The sequence below is a fragment of the Marmota marmota genome, unplaced genomic scaffold (genome assembly GCF_001458135.2).
Source record: "Marmota marmota marmota unplaced genomic scaffold, marMar, whole genome shotgun sequence".
Lineage (NCBI taxonomy): Eukaryota > Metazoa > Chordata > Mammalia > Rodentia > Sciuridae > Marmota > Marmota marmota.
In genome coordinates, this window is record NW_026000253.1 from 1,481,971 (window position 1) to 1,495,804 (window position 13,834).

At 40.5% G+C, this 13,834-nt stretch overlaps 1 protein-coding gene across 1 annotated transcript; it reads right to left on the bottom strand.

Moving 5' to 3' along the window:
* Positions 1-1,671: 1,671 nt before the first annotated feature.
* On the bottom strand, positions 1,672-13,364 carry Glod5 (glyoxalase domain containing 5). Its single transcript, XM_015506503.2, has 4 exons — positions 13,228-13,364; positions 9,372-9,509; positions 3,373-3,528; positions 1,672-2,021 (listed from the first exon to the last, which is right to left on the bottom strand). Exons 1-4 carry the CDS (start codon positions 13,288-13,290, stop codon positions 1,896-1,898), a joined length of 483 nt encoding a protein of 160 aa, XP_015361989.1. The 5' UTR covers positions 13,291-13,364; the 3' UTR covers positions 1,672-1,895.
* Positions 13,365-13,834: the final 470 nt, after the last annotated feature.

The window sequence follows — 13,834 nt, forward strand, 5'->3', positions numbered from 1 at the left end:
CAGAATAAAAGCCAAAGTCTTCACCTTGGTCCACGAGGCCCTACCCAAACTTTCTCTCTCACTCCTCCTACTGTGCCCCTCTCTAGCTGTTCCTTACATGCACACCACATCCATTCCTGCCTCAGGGCCTTTGTACTGCCTATTCAGCTTGGTGCATTCTTCCTCTGGGTAGCTGTGTGGTTTATCCCTCAAGTCTTCAGGTCTGTGTTCAAATGTCTCTTCAGTCAGGCTTTCCTGGACAATCCCATTAAACATTGTAAATTTCTCCAGCAATGTTTATCAGCATCCCCTCTTTTCTGTGTTTTCTTTTAGTGCTGGAGAAGAAATCCAGGACCTTGTATGGGCTCAGCATTCACTCTACCACTGAACTATACTGCTAACCTCCATGTTTTCTTTTTCTCCAAAGTATTTATCGGTCTCTAGCATATCTAATATCTTAGTTATTTTTCTCTTTCTTTTTAATTAATTAACTAATAATTTCTTAGAAATCAACAGAATAATTATAATATTGATGAGATACAGTATGACATTTCAAGACATGTACACAATGTGTAATGATCAGATCAGGGCAATTGACATGCCTATTACCCCAGACGTAGATAATTTCTATATGTTGAGAACATTCAAAATCCCCTCTATTAGCTAGTTGAAAAAATTCAATTAATTGTTGCCAAACATACTGTGCTATAGAAACTTAGAAGATGGGGCTGAGATTGTGGCTTAGTGGTAGAGTGCTTGCCAAACACGTGTGGGGTGCTGGGTTTGATCCTCAGCACCACATAAAAATAAATAAATAAAATAAAGTCATTGTTCCAACTACAACTAAAATAACAAAATATTTTTTAAAAACTTAGAAGTTGTTCCTCTTATATAACTGCACCTCTATACTCATTAACCATCCTTTCTCTATTCCTCCCTTCCAAACACCCTTTATTAAAATTTTTTTTTAGATGTCAGTGGACCTTTATTTTATTGATTATTTATTTATTTATATGTGATGCTGAGAATCCCATCCTGTGCCCCACATATGCTAAGCAAGCGCTCTACCAAAGATCTACAGCCCCCAACACCTTTTTTAGTTTTACTGATTTTCTATCTCTCCCACTTGAATGGCAGCACCACAAGCATAGATATACTTATCCTTTTTGTTCAACACCATCTCTCTAATGCCTAAGACAGGACCCACCACACAATAGATGCTCAATATATGTGTTTTAGTTGACTAAATGAGTAAAAGGTGTGGCAGTGGTGGGGGGACCGAAACAGAAGAAACTTGACCTTATCCCATATACTCAGTCAGCGGCTGAGTCTCAATAAGGGAGAAAGTGCTAGATGCCCTGAGAGTGAGACCAGAGAAGTCTCTCCAGGAGAAGGTGCATCATCTGGGCTGGTCCTGGAAGATCTCATAGGAATTATATAGATCCGGAGGTTCAGTGAGGCCCATAGGGTGAAGGGAAAAAAAAAGTCAGAGGAATGAGGCAAGTCAGATAAGGAGGAAGAAGGATGCATCACAGACAAGTAGAAATCTGTCAGAGGTTTTGAATCCCAAGGAAAAGACCTGCATTTGGTCCTCAGAGATGTCTTAACCAGTCATGGACCTCTAAAGAGTTTAGAAAACTCATATCCTAGACAAACCCCAGGTGAAGTGGTGAGACAAAAAGAACAATGAGCTACTGTGGTGGGATTATCCTTTTTTTTTTTTTTTGGCACAGCTTGAATGAAGATCATCCAGATATGTAGGTTTGGTCCCACACCTGTCTCACATGCCCTCAACAGGATGTGTGAACTGCTGAAGTCCTCAGTCCATGAAGGTCTCTGGGCCTGGGCAAGGATTTTTGGGAAGGAAGGGAGAAGGTAACATGGAGGGAAACAAAATGGCTGAGGACCAGTATCAATCACAAGGAGACATAGTTGGACACCTCAATTAGATTTCTGTCTGGGTCTCGGAAGTAGACAGACATAATAGGCCCCTTTGCTCCTGTTCTGGGAACTGGCCCCTCCTCAATGGGGACATCACAAGCCTAAAGTGGGAAGAGAAGACAAAGTTCATATGTCATAGTCAATGTGAAAAACTAAAATTCAATTCCTAATACTACCTTAGAAGCATATAGAACACCTCTGTATTTTCTCACCTCATTTTCTGCCATTCTTCATTCATTAACCCTGTTAAGTTGTATGGCCTTGGGTAGAGCAACTAATTGACCTGTATGTAAGTTTTCTCATCTGAAAATGGGAATAATAATGGTACCTAGTATGGCCAGGCATGGTGGCACAATTCTGTAATATGAGCAACTCCAGAGGCTGAGGCAGTGGGATCAAAAGTTTAAGGCCAGCCTGGGCAACTTAGCAAGACCCTGTCTCAAAATAAGAATAAACTAGCTGGATATGGTTATGCACACCTGTAATCCCAGTGGCTCAGAAGGCTGAGGCAGGAGAATCAAGAGTTCAAAACCAGCCTCATCAAAAGTGAAGCACTAAGCAACTCAGTGAGACCCTGTCTGTAAATACAAAATAGGACTGGGTACATGGCTCAGTAGTCGACTGCCCCTGAGTTCAATCCCTGGTAGTTCCCCAAAATAAAAATAAAAGTAAAATAAAATAAAAATGACTAAAGGCATAGTTCAGTGGTAAAGTACCTACCCCTGGGTTCAATCCCAAGTACAAAAAGGAAAAAAAAGTATCTAGTATGATCTAATAAGTAACAGAGCCAGAATTCATACCTAGGCAGTCTAGCAGTCTAGGCAAGAGTGTCTGTCTGTCTGTCTGTCTCTCTCTCTCTCTCTCTCTCTCCCTCCCTCTCCCCCTCTCTCTCAGTGCTGGGGATGGAACTCAGGGCTAGGAAAGTGTCATGCCACTGAGCCACACTCCCAGCCCTATAGCTGTTGGCTTTTACAATTACTTTCCCTTTATGCCTACATATAATGGATTTTTCATGTAGTTGGTAGAACGTTTTCTTTTTATGTAAATGTGTTTATGTAAAATAACTCAGATATACATTTAATTTTTTTAGTTGTAGATAGACCTTTACTTATTTATTTATTNAATGGTGATATGAAATTTCATTTAAAAATATTTTTTTAGTTGTAGATGGACACAATACCTTTATTTATTTGTTTATTTTTATGTGGTGCTGAGGATCGAATTCAGTGCCTCACGCATGCTAGGCAAGTGCTCTACCAATCAGCCACAACCCTAGCCCTGAAGTTTCATTTTTAAATCCATCTGGTTACATGAAACAATGATGTCAATCAAAATGAGTGGATGATTGTGTAGAAACCGGTCATGTTAGAGGTTTGAAGATCTCCCCGAGTCAAGCTTCCATTTTTATGGCATCTGCAGTGGTTTTATCAAGAAGAATGAAGTCCCACTCACCTTTAGATGCTGGATCATCTCCTCCAAAGGCACCTCTGTGATCAGACATAAGTCCAGGGAGCCTGGAACAGGATGAGCAGCTTTGGGTTCAAATTCCTTTCCCACCTCATGGAGGTTAAATTTTTGGTCTCCAAAGCACAATGCTTTTCGGTCTCCCTATTTGAGGAAGAGAAAACAACCTAAAACTAAAGTTCCAAACCCAGTGTGGTGGTGCACACCTGAAATCCCAGCCACTCAGGAGGCTGAGGCAGGAGGATCACAGGTTTGAGGCCAGATTCAGTCTTAGTGAGACTCTGCCTCAAAATAAAATATAAAAAATAAAGGACTGGAGATATAGTTCCGTTATAGAGCCCTTGCCTAGCATGTGGGGGGTTCAATCCCCAGCACCAAGAAAGAAAAGGAAAAAAGAATGAAAGAAAGAGATGAGTGGGAGCTAAAGTCTGACCCCCACCCCAAGGAAGTTTTTTTTTTTTTTTAAAGTAAATCAAGGCTAACTAAACAACATCCCCTTACACCACCTCAGTCTTAGAGGCAACTACTTCTAATATGTGTGCACATTTTATGTGTTTGTTTCTTCCTGAAATTATTTCCCTATCTCTAAACAATATGTTTATACCACCCGAAAAAACCCAAAATAGTGAGACCTGGGAAAAGGGAATGAAAAAGAAAACCATACATGGATAGCTTTCATCTCTTTCAAGTTAAATCCTTTTCAGATGCTGGCCACAGGTGAGGAGAAAGTGTTTCATCAAACCTAGAATGATAATCTCTAGAAAACACTAATCTCCAGCTGGGGTTGTGGCTCAGTGGCAGAGTGCTTACCTCGCACATGTGAGGCACTGAGTTGGATCCTCAGCACCACATAAAAGTAAACAAACAAAATAAAGATACTGTGTCCATGTATAACTAAAAAAAAATATTAAAAAGGGAAAAAAAAGAAAACACTAATCTCTTCCAAGATAACTCCTTTCCAGGTGCTGGCCACTGACTCCCAACCCAAAAACTCAAATTTCTGAGTGCCCAAACTGACATGCTCACTAAATTACCCACAACCTGTATAAGCCCAGTCCCCTCCTTTGTTAATGGCTCATTTTCCACCAGGAAAGTGAGTACATTCCCATAGGTGTAGTCCCTTTCCTGAATAAAAAGCTGAAATGATCCATGAAGCTTGTCTCCGGTCCGGACTCTTTGTGCTAACACTACCCATGGCAGAAACAGCAGTTTGCCTACTCAGTATACATTCCCATCTTTTTTTTCTGTATTGGGTATTGAATCCAGAGCCTGGCATATGCTAGGAAAGAGTTGTACCACTGACCTACACCCCCAACCCTTTCTATTTTTTTTTATTTTGAGATAGGGTCTCATGAAGTTACTGAGGGTCTCCCTAAATTGCTGAGGCTGGCCTCAAACTTGTGATCCTCCTGCCTTAGCCTCTGAGTCTCTGGGATTAGAAAAGTTTGAGCCACCACACTTGGCACCAGCCCTTCTTCTTTCTGAGACAGGATCTCATTCAGTTTCCCAGGCTGGACTCAAACTTGCAATCATCCTCCTCCTCAGCCTTCCAAGTAGCTAGGATTAAAGGCAGACTTTTCTTTTTTTAAGGAAGAGTCAGGATCTCATTCTGTTGTCCAGGCTGGCCCTGAATTCCTGGGGCTCAAGTGATCCTTCTCAGGGATCCAACCTCCCAAGTTCTCCTTTTTTTTTTCTTACAACAAAATCCAAATTCTGATGGAGTTACTGTGTACTGGGCTTTAAAACTAACAAACAAAAAAACCCCCTGCATTTCCCAGCATTCTTTGCTGAAGGGGTCATCATGTAAGGGAGGCCATGTTAGCTGGACTGGGCCATGAGATGGCTGTGGGTGGGGCTTCTGAGATCCTTTCTGCCCCATTGAGCTGGCACTTTTGTGCCCATTCATTTCCTCCTTCCCAACCACTGAGTTCTGACTGCCTACTCCTGACTGCTTGTTCAATGAAAGAAAAAGAAAACTTTCTAATGTAACCCTAAATTAGTTGAGTTTTCTCCCATACACCTCCAAACACAATCCCTGATGAACTACTTTTTATTTTTATTTTTATTTGTTTTTTTTTTTTTTTTTTTTGGTATCAGGGATCATACTTAGAAGCACTTAACCACTGAGATGTAGCCCCAGACCTTTTGCTTTATTTTACTTTTTATTTTTGTATTTTGAGACAGGATCTTGCTAAGTAAGTTGCTTAGGGCCTTGCCTAATATGCAGAGACTGGCTTTAAACTTGTGATCCTCCTGCTTCAGCCTTCCAAGCTGCTGGGAGCACTACTATTTCTCGATTTAGTGACTTTAGATAGTTTTTATCATCTCTCTGCTATGATAAATGAGAATTTAGTTCATACACATTACTATCCCTCCCAACAGAATTCTATCATCATGTTTAATTCTTCTTTTGGTTCTTTATATTTTTTGAAAAAATTTTAATTGTGGATGGACACAATGTCTTTATTTTATTTATTTATTGTCATGTGGCACTGAGGATGGAACTCAATGCCTCACACATGCTAGGCAAGTGCTCTACCATGGAGCCACAACACCAGCCCTCCTTTATAATTTTTAAATAACCCAGTTGAATATTTTTGGTATTATTTTTTGTAGTGCTAAGAAATATGTTTATTTTTTGATAGATAACCCACATCACCCTGTAGTCTTCTTCATGTCTCCATCCTCTCTTGTACCTCTCAGCATCTGCCATTTCTCTTCCTTTTTTATCATCATGTTTGATACCACATACATTCTACCAGAAAATGAATTTATTTCACTTTTACCATTGAATGATAATTTGTTCCAGTATGCAATTCTAAGTTGAGGGTTTTTTTTCCCCCATAGCCTTTTAAATATGTTGCTTCATTTTCTTCCCTGAATCTGGTGTTGCTGATAAGAAGTCTGATGTTATTCCGTTTTTCATTTTTTTGTCACCTTCCACTCCTGCAGCTTGTAGAATTTTTATTGGCCCTAGATGTTCTGAAATTTCACTCTAATGTGTCTTGAGTATAGGGAGTTGAGGCATTATATATACTATTGTCATCGCTGGTCCTTGCAAAGCCCATGTCATTTCCTTAATGCATTTTTCTCTATTCTCTATTCCTGTCCCTACTTTAGGCAACCATTATAAATGTATTTGGTATGCATCCTTTGATTTTCATAAGTTATTGTAAAAAGTGCATTACTGGCTGGGCACAGTGGTGCACACCTGTAATCCCAGCGGCTCAGGAGTCTGAGGCAGGAGGATTATGAGTTCAAAGCCAGCCTCAGCAGCAGTGAGGTGCTGAGCAACTCAGTGAGACCCTGTCTCTAATTAAAATACAAAATAGGGCTAGGATGTGGCTCAGTGGTCAAGTGTGCCTGAGTTCAATCCCCAGTACCTCCTCCCCGAAAAAAAGTACATTATTGTTGGGCTGGGATGTGGCTCAGTGATCAAATGCTTTGCCTGGCATATGTAAGGCCTTAGGTTCAATTCCCAATGTCACAAAATAAAAGTGTATTATTATTTTGTGTGGGTATTATAAATGGTTCCATGAGGTGAGACCTTCTTCTGTTTCTTAATTTTAAAAATTTTTTTTAGTTATATATGGACATAATATCTCTATTTTGTTTATTTATTTTTATGTGGTGCTGAGGATCAAACCCAGGGTCTCTTACATGCGAGGCGAGCACTCTACCACTGAGCCACAACCCCAGCCCCTTCATTTATTTATTCAGCATGATTTTGTTTCTGTGTGGTACCAGCAAATAAACCCAGAGTCTTCAGTTTGCTAGTTGAGCACCATACCATGGAGCTACATCCCCAGCCCAGCATGATATATAGATATAGATGTAATTTTTGTGGTATTTAAGATTGAACCCAAGTCCTTACACATGTTAGGTGAGCCCTCTACCACTGAGCTACATTGCAAGCCCCTTTTTATCTATCTATCTATCTATTATTTTGAGACAGGGTCTCACTCAATTGATGAGGCTGGCCTTGAACTTGTGATCCTCCTGCCATACCCTCTTGAGGTACTGGGATAACAGAAGTGCACCACATTGCCCAGCTTCGTTTCTCTTTATAACTGTATGATATTTCATTATCTGGACATACCTCAGTTTATCCATTCATCTGCTGAAGGAACATCTTGGCAGGACACTTATGTTTTCCTTTCTCTGCATTTGCCACTTTTTAAAAAAGAGATTTCTTTATTTTTTTTTTAAATTGGCCTTTACTTTGATCATTTATTTATATGTGGTGTTGAGAATTGAACCTAGTACCTCACACATGCCAGGCAAGCACTCTACCACTGAGCCACAACCTTAGTCCTACCACATTTTTAAAAAAATAATTTTTAATTGTAGATGGGCACAATACCTTTATTTTTGTTTATTTAGTATTTTTATGTGGTGCTGGGGATCAAAGCAGTGCCTCACATGTGCAAGGCAAGTGCTCTACCACTGAGCCACAACCCCAGCCCCTGCATTTACCACTTTTGAAATTTTTACAAATTCTCAGGATAGTATTCATCTCTAGAAACCTCTATTTTCCCCTGGATTTCTCCTTCTTGGGATCTTTCTTGGTTCTGTTTAGAACAGGACTGATGGTTTTCTAAGATTCTTTCTGGAATCTTCCTCTTGGCAACCACGGTAACCTGATTTCTGTGTCTTCCTTATTCCCAACTTAATTGCTCATTTTGTTTGATTTTTAGTGCTGAGGATGGAGCTCAGGACCCTGTGAGTGCTAGGCATGAGCTCTACCACTGAGCCCCAGTTTCCTAATGGGCAGATTTTTTGAGACATTTTGTGTCTAAGAATGCTTTATTCTACACTTATCTTTGGTTAACAGTTTTGCTGGACATAGAATTCTAGGATTGAAAATTTGTCCCCAGAATCTTTAAGGAAAAAAAAATTAATAGGAGCAAATAGCCTCACATTTTTTTAAAGCTGTAGATGGACACAGTACCTTTATTTTATTTATTTAGTTTTATGTGGTGCTGAGGATCCAATCCAGTACCTCACATGTGCTAGGCAAGTGCTCCTCTAATGAGCTACAATTCCAGTCCCTTTCCCAGAATCCTGAAGGTGACCTTCCTTTATTATCTTCTGGTCTCCAGTAGGACTCAGAAAATTAGATATTTGAATGTTTCTTTTTCTTTTTAGATGAACTACTTTTTAATCTCTTAGAAAGCTCTTAGGATCTCCTTTTACAATTTGATGTTCTACAATTCTATCAAATGTATCTAAGTATTGATGTGCTGGATACTTACTTAACTCTTTGTATATAAAGACTGCAGTGTTCTCTTGTGTTCTTTTTTTCTTTTCTTCTTTCCTTTTTTATTCTTTTCTCTTTCTTTCTTTTTCTTTTTTTTTTGTAACAGAAGTACTTAACCACTGATCCATATCCCCAGACTTTAAATTTTTTAGTACCTTTATTTATTTATTTATTTTTAATGTGGTGCTGAGGATTGAACCCAGGGTCACGCATGTGCAAGGCGAGTGCTCTACCACTGAGCCACAACCCCAGCCCTTAATTTTTTTTTTGAGGCAGAGTCTTGCTAAGTTGTTTAGAGCTTCCCTAAATTGCTGAGGCTGGCTTTGCAATTCTCCTGCCTCAGCCTCCCCAGCAGCTGGGATGACAAGCATGTGCCAAGGCCAGAACATTATTTTTCCCACTTTTTTAAAATCAGTGCATTATAGTTGTACATAACTCTTGCATTATTTCCATGATAATATCCTCCCCTCTTTTTTCCTCCATTTTCTGGAAATCCCCCTATTCATTGGTCTTTTTATCTTTGCTTCAAATTTCCTGTGATTTTGTTTTTGGAGTTAAGCTAAATTTTACCCACCTTTTTGTGGTGCTGGGGATGGAACCCAGGGCCTTGCACATGCTAGGCAAGCACTCTACCTCTGAGCTATACCCCCAGCCCTTAAGTTGTATGTTAAGGTGTTATCATTAAAGTTTAATCCACCTGCAATTTGGTGTGTGGGGAAATGGTTACCTTGAAAGTGATGACCTCCATGCCCAGGATCTTGGAATAGAACATAGTGGTATCTTTGATGCTCTTCACTGTCATCACGATGTGGTCAAGTCTATGGATAAGACACCGGGAAGGGGTCTGAGAGCTGTCCCTCCTTGACTAAAAGGTAAAAAAATGTCAGGTGAAACCACATTGCCACTGAAGACTCTGGTGTTTTCTGCTTTCCCCCCACCCCCTGCATTACTTCCACCCCCATTTCAAAGGGAGAATCCCAAAGGAAAATGTCAGTAGAGTCTAATGGATACATGCATGGATTCATAAGATTCTATGTGTCTGTCATGCCCATTCTTATGTGGTGCTAAGGATCGAACCCAGTGCCTCACACATGCTAGGCAAGCGCTCTGCCACTGAGCCACAACCCCAGCCCTTAAATTTTTTTTTGTAGTTATAGATGGACAGCATGTCTTTATTTTATTTGTTTTATTTTGTATGTGGTGCTAAAGATGGAACCCAGTGCTTCACACACACTAGGTAAACACCTGCCACTGAGCTACAGCGCCAGCCCCTTCACTCTTTTCTTTCTCTCTTTCTCCTTCCAGATGAACATAAGTGAAAATTAAGGGAGGAGACTAAAGCCAAACCTCCCTTGTATTTCCCAAGTTGGAATCCCTCTCTTTTCCAAGAACTGACAACACACAAAACAGGTCCAACACTGAGTACAAGCCATCCATTGATAATTTTTCCTAGTCACCTCCTTATCCACTCTGCAGCTATGATCACAGAAGGCAGGTCAAGAAGGATATCTCTCAGATGAGATAAAACTTTCTGGGCATGTGTGTTTACAAAGCCAGTGGTCAGGCACACCTCCTTCCCTCTCCACTTATTTCTAGATCCTTCTCTTGCCTTGCATTCTTTAGTATTTTTTTTAAATTTACATTACATCTGCTGTAGGATTATAATGTGCCTATGGTCTGGCAATACAGGTAGTACAGTGTTTAAAATAATAGACTTAAGGTCTGAAATGTATCTCAGTGGTAGAGCATTTGCCAAGCATGCTAGGCCCTGGTTTCAATCCCTGGTACCACACGAAAAAAGAAATAAAGAAAAATAATCCACATTTATTACCATAACTATAGTTTTATACATTGCTTTTTTTTTCCCATGCTGGGGATGGAACCTAGGAACTTGTTTATATTAAACTAGTGCTATATACCGATCTACTTCTCCAACCCCATACATGGCTTTTGAACTCCAAGCCACACTATCTTTGCGTGTTCCTCATAAGGGTCATCCTTCTACCTTTAGCTTCAGAACCTTTGTACATACTAATACCTGTCTTCCTACCTAGAATATGAGTAGGAATTTCTATCATGTTCCTGCTGTTTCCCAAATAGTTCAATATTTCTTCAATGAATGAATATCTACTATAACAATTATTTCCAGTTCTTTTTAAAAAAATATTTATTTTTTTAGTTGTAGTTGGACACAATACCTTTATTTTATTTATTTTTATGTGGTGCTGAGGATAGAACCCAGGGCCTGGCATATGCTAGGTGAGTGCTCTACCACTGAGCCACAACCCTGGCCCTCCAGTTCTTTTTTTAAGTAGTTTTTAGTCATTTCTAAACCTTTATTTATTTATCTATCTATCTATTTATATGTGGTGTTGAGAATTGAACTCAGTGCCTTGCACATGCTAGGCAAACGCTCTACCACTGAGCCACCACCCTAGCCCTATTTCCAGTTCTTGACACAAAGTTTGACTGATATATTCTATTCTATTCCATTTCATTGTCTTCCTTTCCATTCTGTTCTATTGGATTCGATTCTGTTCCATTAAATTCTACTTGACACTATTTTATTGTTTTCCATTCCACCGTGTTTAATTCCATTCAAACCAGTACATTCGAAACAATTGATTTCACTGAGCCCCAGCTAAAACATCCTGTGTAGTTCTATTTCGTAAGTGGAGGAGGCATTAGCAAAGTTGCTGAGTTCTGCTCTCTTCATAAATACAGAGGATCCAAATGAACACAGAAGCAGCACAAGAAGTAAATGACTGACATTTGGACTCCATTGAAAATAAAGTTATATGTTCAAAAAGTCTTATTAACCCTTCAGTGTCTGTAGAATCTGTTAAGAGTGCCCCATATACTTTCCTGATATGGATAATTCATGTTTCTCTTAATTTCTGGAGTGAAAACAAAAATTGCTAATATCTCATTAATCTTTTCAAAGAACCAAACTTCTTTTTTGAAATCTTTTCAGTTGTACATGGACACAATATTTTTGTATATTAATTTATTTTAATGCAGTGCTGAGGATTGAACCCAGTGCCTCACATGTGCTAGGCAAGTGTTCTGTCTCTGAGCTACAGCCCCAGGCCTAGAGCTTAATTTTATAAAAAGATGATGAGGACTGAGGGTATAGCTCAGTAGAAAGTTTGCCTAGCATGTGTCAGACCCTGGGTTCTCTCCTCAGAACCAAAAACATAACCAAAACAAAGGAATAAATGAAAAAACGGAAAATCAAGACAGAGTGATCATATAAGGTTTACTGTGTGCTGACCCCTGTTTTAAGCACTTATCAAAAAGAATATGAGGGGCTGGGGTTGTGGCTCAGTGGTAGAGCACTTGCCTAGAATGTGTGAGGCACTGGGTTCGATTCTCAGCACCACATATACGTAAATAAATGAAATAAAGGCCTATCAGCAACTAAAAAAAGTATTAAAAAAAGAATATGGGGATCTGGGGCTGTGGCTCAGTGGTAGATCACTCACCTAGCATGGGTGAGACTCTGAGTTCAATCCTCAGCACCACATAAAGATAAATATATAAAGGTATTTTCTCCATTTACAACTAAAATATATTAAAAAATATTTTTTTTTAAAAAAGAATATGGACCAGGACTGGTAGCACACACTTCTAAATCCAGCCAACTCAAGAGGATGAGGCAGGAGGATGGCAAATTTGAGGCTAGTCTCAGCAATTTAGCAAGACCCTCTCTCAAAATAAAAAGGACTGGGAATGTAGCTCAGTACCAGTTCCCCTGGGCTCAATTACAAATACAAAAAAAGAAAGAAAGAAAAGAAAAGAAAAACTATACAGAGGAGCAGAGATACAGCTCTGTGGTAGAGCACTTGTGTAATATGTGTTAATATGTGTGAGACCCTGAGTTCCATCCATAGTACTTAAAAAAAATTTGGGAATGGGGATGTGGCTCAGTGACAAAGCACTTGTGTTACATGTGTGAGGTTCTGGATTAAATTCCCAGTACTGAAAATGAAGAAAGAAATCTAGAAGCCGTTTTACTTCTCACTACAGCTCTATAAATAGATATAGTCAAAGTGTCCAGAATACAGTATTCCCCTTCCTTTAGCCTTCTCCACAGAAAAGGATTTTTCTCTTCCTTGAAGTCTTTTTCAATGCCCCCTTTAGGCTATCAGAGGTCTCGGAATCTTCTAGCAAACCTCAAGGTCATTGCTTTGTTCCCTGGCCCTTCCTGATAGGGCTCTATCATGACAGATTCAGGGACACACTCCATGAGTCACCTTTGGGTCTCTGTACCTGTCCTTGACACTAACCTGGCTCCCCCTGAACCACCCAGGCAGAGCAGCCAGACCTCTGCCTGTTTGTCTTGCAGACATGTCACTTGAATCCTCTGTGGGTTTGAGCAGGGCCTTTCCATGGTCCTCTGCTGCCCTCTGCTTGTCTTTGAAAAAGGAAGCAAGAGAGAAGCATAGGGAAATGGAGGACGGCACAACAGGGGAGCCCACAGAGAAGAAGAGAAGCAGATTAGCAGCCCCAGGCTGGGAGAGCCCCAGCCTGCCTGGGTGTCGACAGCCATGCCCTAGGACCCCAGGGCCCGCCATATTCACCTGATTTTCTGAAGTCCTGCTCGACATCCTGACTGGCAGCCTGGAGAGCAGACAGCGCAGCATGGCAGGGTAGGTGTTCCTGCCCTAGCACCTCCAAGACAACCCGCTGGCTTAGTGCCCAGAGATCAAGGGGCAAGAATGGGAGGGCGCAGACTGAAGACTGACTGTTGGTTGGGACAGAAGTAGGTGGTGCATGTACAAAGACTCTGACATAAAACTTAGGGTCTTGAGAGGTTGAGGATGTAGCTCAGTGGTAGAACATGGGCTTCATGAGGCCCTGGGTTCCATCCCCACCACTGGAAAAACAAACCAAGAAACTTTAAAGCCTTGAAAGTAAAACCCAGGTGTATGTGTAAGGGGTTCCTTCTCAATAACACAGAAAAACCACTCATCCAAAAGTGATGAGGGAGCCAGGCAGGGGGTGCACACCTGTAATCCCAGAGACTCAGGAGGCTGAGACAGGAGGATCTCAAGTTCAAAGGCCCGCCTCAGCAACTTAGTGAGGTCCTCAGCAACTTAGCGAGAACGTCTCTCAAAATGAAAATTTAAAAAGGCTGTGGATGTGGCTCAGTGGTTAAGCACCCCTGGGTTTAATTTCTGTTACCAA